The following is a 13,037-nucleotide window of genomic DNA, read 5'->3' as shown; positions in this document are numbered from 1 at the left end:
GCTACGGGTAGAAATAAAGAAAAGGAAGGGCAATAGGGAATGCTGGGCAGGGCCATTCTAAGTGGGGTAGTAAGAGAAAGGGTCTCTGAAAAGGTGACAGTTGAGCCAAGAGTAGGGGCCAGGAAAGAATGAGCCGTGTCACTCGCTATCTGGGGGCAAAGGAACAGCAATTGCAAGGCCCTGAGGAGGGCGTGCCTGAGCCTGAAGCACTCTAACAACAGAGAAGAGAGTGTTGTGGCTGGAGTAGAGCAGGGGAGAGGGAGGAGGGCAGGCAGTTAGGGTGGAGAAGGGACAAGCTGAGGTGGGAGAGGAGAGCCAGTAGAATAGTGACTTTCAGACAACTCTGGGGACCCCAGCGGGACAGGGAGCCACTGACGGAGTGGTGTGTGGTCTGACTCAGGTCTGGGGTGGCCCAAAAGAACTCACTACCTTCTGATGAGGGCCCTTGGGCACTACAATGTGAACACAAGGGAGTGTTTAACTTCTGTTTTTGTCTCTAGAGTCCAAATCTAAACGCAAGTACTGTATGTGACACCATGGCCGTGACAGCAATGATCCGGTCACACCTCCCTGAAGCCTACCTCAAGGAGGACATTGGGGGAGAACTTGTTTATGTGCTTCCTCCGTTTAGCACCAAAGTCTCAGGGGCCTATCTGTCGCTCCTAAGAGCGCTGGACAATGGCATGGGCAACCTCAACATCGGGTGCTACGGCATTTCAGACACCACCGTGGAAGAGGTACATCTGGACGTTTCCTTTATTTTTAAAGCTGATATAACTTGCTTTAGAATAAATATGCCTTAGAATAAATAATTGCCTTAGAATAAATATATATAGTTTTTTTAAAAAAGAAGAGAAATATTTTTAAAATAAACATTCCACAATATCAGAAAATCTCAAAATTATCTCAATATGATTCTTAGGTAAGATTGACTTCTGAGAACAACACATCACTCAATTACATGTATCTTTTACAGACAAAAATGTTCACTTTAAGTCACTCAAAAATATTCACTTAAGTCGCACATTTCTCTCAATAAATATGACAAAAATTCAAAATCAAAACTGAATTCAGAAACTAGAAAAGACACGTACGTTTTATGTTAACGAACTGTTCCGGCTTCTCTTTCTAGGTCTTTCTGAACTTGACTAAAGAGTCACAAAAAAATAGTGATATGAGGCTTGAGCATTTAACACAACAGAAAATTGGAAATTCCGGTACCAACGGCACCTCAACTCCTGACGACTTGTCTGTGAGCAGCAGCAACTTCACAGACAGAGATGGTACACCTCTAACGCACATCTTTTGCTTAATTCCAATAAATGACCTAAATGTGAGAAAATCAAGGACAGATTTTGATTTTCTTTTAAATTCCACTTTAAATTTTATTTCTAAATTCAGAAAGACTAAAGAAATATAAGCTTTCTCTTTTGTATATATGCCAAACATTGAACCCAATCGAATTCTCTATTTCAAGAATATTTTGCAGAATGTAAAAGAGCTTCCTTATTAGGGTGGTGATGAGTATTCCTTTCAACTATCAGAAGTCATTTTCAAGACGTAAATTACTAGAATTTGAGTTGTGTTCAAAGAGCTAGAATCCTTTTGTAATCAGTGCTGTCCAACAAGGGACAAAGTTACCTTGTAAGGTAGTTCACTGGCTGCTATTAGACACATTCAAGTGGAGGTAATAGTCATCAAAACAAGTTAGAAAAACAGTCATCATTCTTTATGGGGCCTCAATGGAAAATATGTCTAAGCTTCCCCCCATTGAATGATTCAGGTGCTGATCGAATCCAGGCTCTGAGAAAAGGCTTTCCGGGAGGGCTCTCTGACTTGATGAAGTTGGACTTGATGGCTAGGAATCTGTAATAACAGGTTTCCCCCCAATTCTTCACACAAGATGTTTGAAAAATCATGTTTCTTGACACAACTTTGAGGAATGGGGCTCTTTTTAAAATAACTTATCTTTTTTTTGGTGAGGAAGATTGTCCCTGAGCTAAGGTCTGTGCCAATCTTCCCCTATTTTTTTGCATGTGGGAGGCTGCCACAGCATGGCTTGATGAGTGGGGTGTGTGTGTCCAGGCCCAGGATCCAAACCCACAAACCCTGGGCTGCTGAAGTGGAGCATGTGAACCTAACCACTACGCCACTAGGCTGGCCATTTGTAAAATAACTTTTATTCCCTCTTATTCTCTTTCTGAGAGTTCGCTTATGTCCTTGGAAACACTATTTATTCAAGGAAGCATATACTAAAATAATGTATAAATTATGGAGTAGTCACTCCAACAGTTTGCTTAAATTGGGAAAAATCTCTAAGAGCAGAACTTTTAATTAAACATTTTGTCTGCCTCTAAAACTCAAAAAAGATCATCTCTGATGTTTGTTTAATTCTGCAGCTCGGGAGAGTCATTTGTCCTCTGCCATATTCCTCATTTATCGTCTTTTGGGGAATATAATTGTTGGGTCCATGGAATTGAGGACTTTGATTAGAAAGCGGTCATCTGCTTCAGGAAGAAAATGTTATGTATTTGCCTCTGCATTTGTCCATAATTTGCCACCATTCTTCAGTCGGAATGTTCCCCCATTGACATTATCTTTTGGAAAGCACACTTGCTCTGGATGATACACCTGAAAGTCATCCACATGTAATTTCTCAAGAAACAGAAAAGCATACTAATTAACTTAAAATATTCAGCTCCCTCTGCAATTCTCCTTTGCAGAGATAGGAGTTGCATTTAAACTTGCTCGCTCTGTTTAATTGGAATTCATTTTAAATTAAGCAGCTTTGTATTTTTCGTTATCAGCTAAATGAAGATCATGATTTTTGTGCTGCATAATTTGGGATGGAGAATTAAAAATATCCACAGAGTTGACGAATACTGTCATCTTCTCACATGTAAAGGAGAGCTTGGTGGCAGGCCTTCGGAGGGAAGGCTGTATTTGAACCTATTTTTAGAGAGGGCTGCAGAAATGATCAATTGTAAGAGCATTACTGAGGAAGCAATGGCTTATGACCTCCACAGCGGCTCTCACTCTCGGAAACCATGGAATTTTTCTCAGCACTTGAACAGCATTTCAGAGAGGGGGAGGGTAGACATTTTCTCCAGTGAGTTCTTTTTTGTGACTCTAGTGGTAAAAATGGGCTTTTGAAACGCCATCAGATCAGTCCAAATTTCTAAAGAGAATGTCATGAATGAGTGTTTGAACTAGAATTACACTTTGGAGGGGAGCATTTTCCCTTCCCAGGTTTAAGGCGAATTCATTGCACGTCACATTAGAATGAGAGCTGGTTAGACTGACCATCACTAAGTTACCCACAATAAGAATTTCTTAGACTGGGCTCATGTTTTGGTTTGTATTTGTCCTATTTCAATTCACTATTGATAGAAGCTCTCTCTTGAGTATTAATAATTAGAAATACATACCGTGTCTGCATTAAGACCTTGGAGATTGGGAAAATATGCATTTATAAAATTCTACATATCTCACTTTGACATGTAAAATTACTATGTAGATGACTAACAATACTTTGTGTATAGTGATTTGTAATTTTCAAAGCAGTTTTACGTACAGTTCTATGAGATGGAGAGGCTTAGGCCTAAGGATCATAAAGGAAGGGCTGAACCTCAAATCTAAGTCTTTAGAATATAAGCGCTTTGCTTACCACATCATATCAATCACATCATGCCATCCATCCATAGTTTCTGAAGTTACTTTATTACTTGATTTATCAGGACTTCCCGGAAACATGCTAAATCTCTTTTTCTTAATCAGACAAAATCCTGACGAGAGGAGAGAGGTTGGATGGTGTTGGACTGTTGCTGAAGAAGATAATGGCTATATTCATTAAGAGATTCCACCACACCCGCAGGAACTGGAAAGGTTTCATTGCTCAGGTCATTCTCCCCATCGTCTTTGTAGCCACTGCCATGGGCCTTGGCACACTGAGAAATTCCAGCAACAGTTATCCAGAGATGCAGATCTCCCCATCTCTTTACGGTACCTCTGAACAGACAAACTTCTATGCGTAAGTTTCTTTCCTTTCACTCAAACAGCATTCCCACAATGCCTCCAGAGGTACGGTTGTGCCTGAATGAATGCCACAAAATGCTGAAGAATTAAGAACTTAGGAGACACAGCACCTGATTCTGCCAAAGGAGTGAACACTTTGAGTTATTGCAACGTGACACTTCTGTCACCAACAAATAACTTTTTAAGAGTTTTTGTGTTTGTCTACGAATAAAATTATAGTAGATCTTTATTTTTAATGGCTAGACTTTAATCAAGAAAGCCAGGTTATATGTGGCTTCCCGATCTGTTGTAATATGTAGCAAATAACTTTTTATTTTTTTAAATTTATTTTTATTTTTATTTTTTCTGAGGAAGATTAGCCCTGAGCTAACATCTTCTTCTTTTTGCTGAAGAAGACTGGCACTGAGCTGACCTCCATGCTCATCTTCCTCTGCTTTTTATGTGGGATGCCTACCACAGCATGGCTTGACAAGCAGTGCATGGGTCCGTACCCGGGATCCGAATGGGTAAACCCTGGGCCACCGAAGCGGAATGTGTGAACTTATCCTCTGGGCCACTGGGCTGGCCCCACAAATAACTTTTTCTTGATCTCACAAATATTGAATAGTAACATCAGAATTATGTATAATATAATGTTATATATACAATAGGTGATCACTAAATGCATGTGACAATTAGAATAACAAGGCAGCCAAATAGAGACATGTGCTTATTTTTTTCCATGACACTTTTTTCTAAGAATGATAGGTTTCGTAGATTTTTAAGAAAACAGTCCTAACGACAGTGTATTTCTTCAAATTATTCATGACAGTGAGTTTAATACGGGAGTCTAGTGGAGGAATCATGAATTTGTTTCTATCCTTTAATATTACAGGAATTTTCACCCAAGCACAGAAGCACTGGTCTCAGCCATGTGGGCCTTTCCAGGCATCGACAACATGTGTTTGAATGTCAGTGATCCGTAAGTGGTTCTCATTTTTTCCCTTTGTTTCAACATTCCCCTTTGTGTGGGTACGTGTGCATGCATGTGTGTGCATGTGTATGGATGAGTGGGTGTGTATTTGGCTGGAGGAGGGCAGCGCCCCGATAGAAATCTGTGTTGGACAGATTTTATCTGTCTCCTTTAGTTCATTCAAAGCGATGCTATACTGTAAAAATAAAGAGTAGGTGCTTTATACTTGAAAGTTCTTTTGTGTACATATTTTCACTTAGCAATCACAACCCTGAAAATTATTAATCCCATTTTTAAGATGAAGAAACTGAGGCTCACGGGAAAAAGATACTTGTCTAAAGAAATCTAGATAATAAGTTATATAGCTAAGTGGAGACCCAAGTCTTCTGACTCCAATTTCCATGTTTTTGCACTACATAGTGTTGCTTATTCAAACTTCCAAGATAGTACACGACACATGTCAACTGGCATTGGTGCATTATTATTCTGAAGTAGCCCCGTCCTGCCAGAGGAGAGGATGAAAAGGAGAAAGAGAAGGAAGGGGTCAGAACACCCCTCCTGCCACATGAAGACAATTCAGTGAGCTTTGGTCTCAACCCTGTTTAATCTATGAGCACTCTCCTTCAATCACTCAGATCAAATCACTTGAAAATGGTAGTGCAATGTATATTCAAGTTCTGAAAAATCAGTAAATTGTATCTAAGATTATACATCTGAATTTAATACCAAATACTCCCTTATACGCTCCTACGTGAACGTAAGAACATGCACCCTTCACTTCCATATTGCTTTCACTTACAGAAGGTGTTTAAAGAAAGACAGTCTGGCAAAATGGGACACCAGTGGAGAACCTATCACTAACTTTGGAGTTTGCTCCTGCTCAGAAAATATCCAGGTAAGACGGAATTCAGCTTCAGTGAAGCAGGAAAGAGAGAGGAATAAATAATGAAACTTGAAAGATCTGTCTGGGTTACCAAAGAGTCAGGATAATTTCACTTTATGGAAGCTAGTGGCTCAGAAATGTGGACCTGGGCAGCTCAAAAATATTGACTTTGAACTTCAGGTCACTGTTTTAAATCCATCTCAAGACAAATTTCCAAAAGTAGGTAATTCTATGATGGTCTTTGTGGAAATCAACTGAAAATGAATTTTTGGTCATGGTTCAGTTCTAACTATAAAGCTCTATGTTTCACACAACAAAATGCCACCATAACAGTCAGATTTAAAAACACAGTGAGACTGATGCCACTGTAGCGGTCAGCTGGAAGTCAGTAATGTGTAAATCCAGGACAGAACTCCATGTGTCTCTAAGCAACACCTCCAGGCTGCAAGAGAGGTCCATGTTCTGAGGGAAACAGAAAAGATTGTTCAACCATCACTTACCCTGTCTGTATTCTATAGATGCACACCTTTGTTTTTTAGGCCTAGCAATTCACCAAACTTTTAAGAAAGACAAATCCACTGGGGAAAATAAAGATTGTTGAAGAAGAGAGGTCGCTATTAGCTGCTGAGGGTCACTATATTGTCAACTTACTGTCCCATAGGGGAGGAATCTAGCAATACTTTCTTCAGTGTCATCTGATTGTAGCCTGAACTATCTTGGTATGATACCTTAGAATGAAAGTGTTTTCAGTGAATGCAACCTATTTTTGTGTTCTCATGCAAGACAATTACTAACAATAAAAGCTGGAATTCAACAAGCATCTTTAAGAATCCATGCATATTTAACTATTAGTCTTAGCCAGTATTTATCTAATTTAGCTAATTTCTGAAATTCTTTACGTATTTCCTTTAGTTCACAGTAAAAGTCAAATAGCTTAGTATTTAAAATTGGAATCTGGATAAATTTTATTAATCAAAAAAACCCCCAGTAGATTTAAAATTTTTCCATTTTTACTCTGCTGATGGGAATCTCAATGGGTGTAAACAGTTTTTAAAACTATTTGACAGTATCTACTAATGCTGAAGATATATGTACCCTATGGGATCGGCAATTCCATTCCTATTAGATAACCACCAGAAATATGAATAGGCTCACAAGACACATATATTGGGAGATTCAGAGCAATACTATTCCTAATAGCCACCCAATTCCACCCACAGTACAGTGGATAAATCAAAGGTAACGTATTTCCACAATGGAATTCTATTGCAACATGAGAATGATTGATCTACAACTACACTCATCATATGAAAAATTCTCACAAATAAATGATGAGAAAAAAACAAATACAAGAGAGTATATATGATATGATTCCATTTATATAAAATACGAAAACAGGCAAAACTATTCTATCCCGGTTCCTTTGGAGGTAGCAGTGATTGGAAGGGAGCATGATGAGGGGACTTCTGGGGTGCTAGCATTGTTTCCTGACCTGGTACTGGATGCATGGGTGTGTTCAGTTTGTCAAAATACATCAAGCAGTACACTTATAATATATGTGTCTTTGTATGTATAATGTAATCCAATAAAAATAGCTAAAAAAATTACACTTCATACATAATTATTGTGAAACCAGTGGCATTCTAGAATGTGACCTTCAAGTTGACACAACTTGATGTAAGGTGAAATTCAGCATCCATTTTTTTAGAGCAACTTGCAACTTTAAGCTCTTGGCACACACGTGTGATGCTGACCTTAGGCTCTGGGATATTGTGTGAAGGGACAGGAGGAAAAGCTGTAAAGTGCTAGGCTTCTCCAGACTAAACTTCATGGCAGCGGAGCGTAGGAAGCTGCACTGAAAGGTAAGTGGTCAGGAAGTGCAGAAAGCTACGAGAGTAAAAATAAGTGGTTAGAACTAAGCTCTGAGAACGGTTAATGGTAATATACCAATGAAATTGATTTTGACAAGAATATGATGGTAACGTAAGATGCTAACAAAGGGGGAAACTGGGTGAGGGGTACACAGGAAATCTCTGCACAGTCTTTGCAACTTTTCTGTACGTTTAGTCTATATTTAAACATATATATGTATGTATATATATATATAACTTCTATTTTGGAATAATTTTAGATTTCTATGTATAAAGATTAGATTTCACTTTATATAAAATCAAATGATTTAGATTTAGATATATGTAAAATAGGCTCTGACACCTAGGTTGGTTATCCTAAAACTAATATAACGCAAGCTTTTATCCACTGCTGTCAGTCCCTGAGAACTTAAGTCTGTTAATGTCATTTTTTCAATTTGGGGCAAACATTTTTTGTCCCTGTGAATTATTGAGGAAATTCTGAATCATCTTGGCGTTTAATTTTATTCTCCATACATATCAAGCCTGTCAGTACAGTGAAAGAAATATCGCACCTCAGTCAACTTGTGCTCTTTCTTGGCTTCCAGTGAGTCCCAAACACGTGCATATGCTCTCTGTAAGTAACTGTTTGTTCTGATTTCTTGGCATAGGCAAGATGACTTCCTTTCCAAAGCTCTTTAGACTCAGGGGACAGTCTTATCACATTCTACCAGTTGCGATAACAGACAAATCATGAGACTGGAGCTCCTTCACATTGTCTATTTGACTTGCACAGTGGTGGCCAGACAGAACCTAATTTTTAACTTTATTTTTCCAGGAATGTCCTAAATTTAACTATTCTCCACCTCATAGAAGAACTTACTCTTCCCAAGTAGTTTATAACCTCACTGGGCACCGCTTGGAAAATTATCTTATATCAACTGCCAATGAGTTTTCACAAAAAAGGTAAAAAATACGCTGCATATAACATTTAATTGAGCATATCTGGCTTTCTCATTTTAATGTAACTGCCTGCTGAACTTGAGACAATAGATTCAAATTTCTACTGATTACTTATGTGGTCGAAATCTCTGTTTTATCCTAACAACCTTATGTATTAAAATTTAAGTGATGACTCTAAATTAAGATTCATTTGAGCAAATTGAAAAGCATTGGTTTCTTTAGGTTTCGAAAATGTATTGTTAAATTTGTACGTATTTCTTTTTCTTGAAGCACAAGAGAAGTTATTGACTGGATTATCCCACCTCAGAGAGTTTTAAGGCATGGCTTTGGTGACAATTGGCCTTAGTTTCAACACGAATATCTCAAAAGTTAGAGTATGATATACGTGTATGGATGAAATGTGTCCAAGTGCGGGCTTGTAGCTAAGCCGCCTAAGCATTTGCCATGGATGTAAGGGCAGCAGCTTGCATTTCCCATGACGTAGATGGACCCGGCGGACACTATGCTAAGTGAAATAAGCCTGACGCAGAGACTGCAAGACTCTGTCTCCTGAAAGACAAAGACTGCATGACTTCCCTTATATGTGGACTCTAAAATAGCGAAACTCATGGAAGCAGAGAGTAGAATGATGTTTGCCAGGATCTGGGAGGAGAGGAAGACGGGGAGATATTGGTCAAGGGGTACAAAGTTTCAATTATGCAAGATGAATGTGTTCTGAAGATCTAATCTAAAGCAATGTGACTATGGTTAAAAATACTGTATTGTATGCTTGAAATTTGATAAGATAATAGATCTTAAGCATTCTCATCATGCACACACACACACAAAGAAAATGGTATAACCGTGTGAGGTGATGGATGTGTTCATTAGCTTGCTTATGGTGATTATTACACAATATATACATATATCAAAATAGCAAATTGTATACCTTAAATATATACAATTTTTATTTGTCAGTTGTACCTCAATAAACCTCTGGGCGTGGGGGATGTTGGTAGGCTTGCAATAGTTTTCTCCTCTCCTCCATCTCTTCCCTCCTTCATTTCTCAATTTTACTAAGTGATAGATTCACTGTAAGATAATTAGAAACCACAGATCAGCAAAAAGAAAGAAAAAATATTCCCTCTCCAATATGATATAATCACTATTGATTATATATCCTTCCAGAAATTTTCTAGTCAGATATGCATGTAAATATTTTCAATGAAATGGGGTTTATTGTAAACAAACTGTTCTAAAACCTGCTTTTTTAAAAAAAAAACGTGAACAATATACTATTGTGTTCCTTGTACATTAAAAATACAGCACCATAGCATCACATTTAGGATGATAGCCATCCTTTCGATTATTCTAGGGTGACTGCATCATTATTTATGTAACCTAACCCTAATTTGGGGCACAAATTAATCTATTCTTAAAATTACTACTTAGATTTTTTAAGTCCACTTTTTATTTTTAAGAGATGATTAACTGACAGGTAGTTATATAGACACAACTCACTTTCAAATATCTGAGAAGAGAAAAAATATAGCACCAGGGAACAAATTAGGGGGAAAGTTTGGGGAGTAGAAGTGGAGCCATCTGTAAAAAGATAAGAAGTGATGTTCTATCATTTTAGTCTTAAATTACCTACAAAAGGATATTTAAGCACTAATATCTTAAGTTTTTTGAAATGATACTCGATCCATTTAAGGAGGAATTGGTTAGATTATGTGCCACTTATTTTCAGAATGATTACTCCATATTTGCAACTGTTTCAAAGGACTTTTTGCTTCTGGTTATAATGTACACTTTAAACTAAAATATGATTTAAAAAAGTGATAAAAGTATAAAATATTTGTCAGGCAGTAGTTATTTCATACTATACATATGTTCCTAATGGAAAGAAAAAATCCAGCTCTTAGTTAAACATTTTAGATCTATTTATGAATATTTTCTCCATTAAAACAAATATAAATTTTATTATTCTCTATAGATATGGAGGTTGGAGTTTTGGGCTGCCTTTGACTAAAGACCTTCGTTTTGATGTAACAGCAGTTCCTGCCAATAGAACACTTGCCAAGGTGAGTTATGATCTTTCTTCTGGGAGGTCATACAGATGAGAATGTGAACTGGGAACATTCAAGCATTTTCATGAGGTTAAAACAAAGCCTGGGCACAATGAATGTGAAAAGCAGTTTGGCATGACGCATGCACCACAGCATGGCAGCTCCAGTCCTGGGTATTTACTCTAGTGAAACATGTCCATGTAAGTACCAGGATATGTATGCAAGAATATGCCTAGGAGTGTTTCTCATCTCAGCCAAAAACACAACCCCAACTGCCCAAGTGAAGTGGAATAAATAAATAAATAGTTATATATTCATTCAATAGAACTTTCCGCAATGGAAATGAATGACCTCAGTTCCATACAAAGAGCAAGCTAAATCTCCCAAACCTTATTAATAAACTAAAGAAAAAATGAAAAAGAATCTGTAACTACAATTGCATTGACTATAAACTTCAAGAGTAGGCAAAACGCATGCATATCGTTTAAGGGAGAGAGAGAGTATTACGATTTGGTAGGACACAGGGTCAAGGAGAAGATGTTCTGGATGTTGGTAATTTTGTTTTTCAACCTGAGTATTGGTTCAATGGGTGTACTCCCTTTATAATTTTTTGTTAAACTACACAGTTCTAGACATATTTTTATGTGTGCATATACATTTAACCTTGCTTTTTAAGGAACATGGAAACTTAAGAGAATTTGATGGATAGAAATAATCCTGTTGACTTTTTTTCTTCTAGATTGTACCTATGCTTTGAAACCAGCTAGAGTCACAGAATCAGATACATAGGAGCACCTATCTGATTGAGAGTAGTCTTTGGAATTTTAAATTGTCCTTCATATATTTCTCATTTGGTAGTAAAAGATATCCACAACCCTGGGGGAAGTGGAGAAGCTAATATTCATTTAGCAGCTGTTGTAAGCCAAGCTCTAGTATCACCTTTTACACAAACCACCTAACTTCATCCTCACAGCATCCCTCTAGATAGATACCATTGGGCCTGTTTTAGCTGATTTTCACAGGCTCATGTAGAAAGCAAACAGTAGTGCTGGGGGTTTGAATGCTTGTCCCTCTTTGTTCCTTTCTTCTCTCTCACACACACAGAGCAAATATTCTTGCATAAACAAGGGAGTTCTAACATTAAATAATTTCTCTGCAAAACAGATTTGTAATTTTGAATTATGAACTGGACTTCTTGAATTAAAGCATACCAGTATTTAAATCCCTCTGCTTTTGACATAGAGGGTAAAGTAACTCACTTCCTGGTGAGTTAGAACTAGGAATAGAAAGTTAATGGAGGAATTTCAAGGTTATCAATTTTGTTACTATGGACACAATGCTTGTGTATGCATTTAATGTCTTTGTATAGCTGGCCCATATGCCATTAATTTTTATTATTACTGCTGAGAGCCAGGATGCCTTAGTTCTAGCCCCAGAATCACTCGATCAGCCACAGAATTGGAGATAATAACAATTTCTCCAGTTTATCTGAAGCTCTGCTGATAGACAAGATCAGGAAGAACTCATAACTTGGTGCTATCACACAGAAAGAATCCTGTTTTCCCAATCTCTGCTCATCTCTAAGTTGGAAACTTAGAGATCTGTGGTCAGCACAGTGTGGGGTGTGGTTCAGAATCTTCCAAAGCAAAATAAGTTATTGGGAAATTGGTGCTTTTCTTTCATATGTAACTTCTGTAGGCTGTCAGATGTAAAGATAACCTAATTTATTTGAGCAATAGTGCTGATCTTGCCTTCCTGTGGAATTTAACAGGTGTGGTATGATCCAGAAGGCTACCACTCCCTTCCAGCCTACCTCAACAGCTTGAATAATTTCCTCCTACGAGTTAACATGTCAGAACACGACGCTGCCCGTCACGGTAAAGTTATCTGTACAGAAGCCTCTTATCTTGCATGTTAGATCCCATTTCTTCCTATGAGCAGTTATTTTATGGTATCTAGATCACAGAATTTTAAAAGGAGTTTGGAAGTAGTAACTACCACCAAGTGGAACATTCTGGATAATCCCCTTAATGTCAGGTTAATTTAGTTTCCTCATTTACCAAGTTAGGATAAAGAGACTGACTTCATGGGGCTGGTCTGGTGGCGTAGTGGTTAAGTTTGCATGCTCTGCTTTGGTGGTTCGCGGGTTTGGATCCTGCATGCAGACCTACACACTTCTCACTAAGCCAAGCTGTGGCAGTGCCCCACATACAAAATAGAGGAAGATTGACACAGATGTTAGGTCAGTGACAATCTTCCTCACCAAAAAAAAAAAAGTTGACTTGCTGCTTATTTCTGCTCTTGCA

General features: G+C 37.9%; 1 protein-coding gene across 1 annotated transcript in view; it reads left to right on the top strand.

The window, feature by feature from the left end:
• ABCA12 (ATP binding cassette subfamily A member 12) overlaps nt 1–13,037 on the top strand; it is a 159,904-nt gene that overhangs the window by 122,596 nt on the left and 24,271 nt on the right. The window contains exons 32-39 of the mRNA XM_070618233.1: nt 501–737; nt 1,133–1,283; nt 3,778–4,030; nt 4,910–4,996; nt 5,789–5,882; nt 8,559–8,686; nt 10,659–10,746; nt 12,503–12,608. Of these exons, the coding sequence (XP_070474334.1) occupies nt 501–737; nt 1,133–1,283; nt 3,778–4,030; nt 4,910–4,996; nt 5,789–5,882; nt 8,559–8,686; nt 10,659–10,746; nt 12,503–12,608 (1,144 nt within the window). The remainder of the gene's footprint in view (nt 1–500; nt 738–1,132; nt 1,284–3,777; nt 4,031–4,909; nt 4,997–5,788; nt 5,883–8,558; nt 8,687–10,658; nt 10,747–12,502; nt 12,609–13,037) is intronic.

This window comes from Equus przewalskii, chromosome 5, assembly GCF_037783145.1.
Source record: "Equus przewalskii isolate Varuska chromosome 5, EquPr2, whole genome shotgun sequence".
Taxonomy (NCBI): domain Eukaryota; kingdom Metazoa; phylum Chordata; class Mammalia; order Perissodactyla; family Equidae; genus Equus; species Equus przewalskii.
Note: the sequence above shows the minus strand (reverse complement) of the source record. Positions and strands in the feature narration are given on the sequence as shown.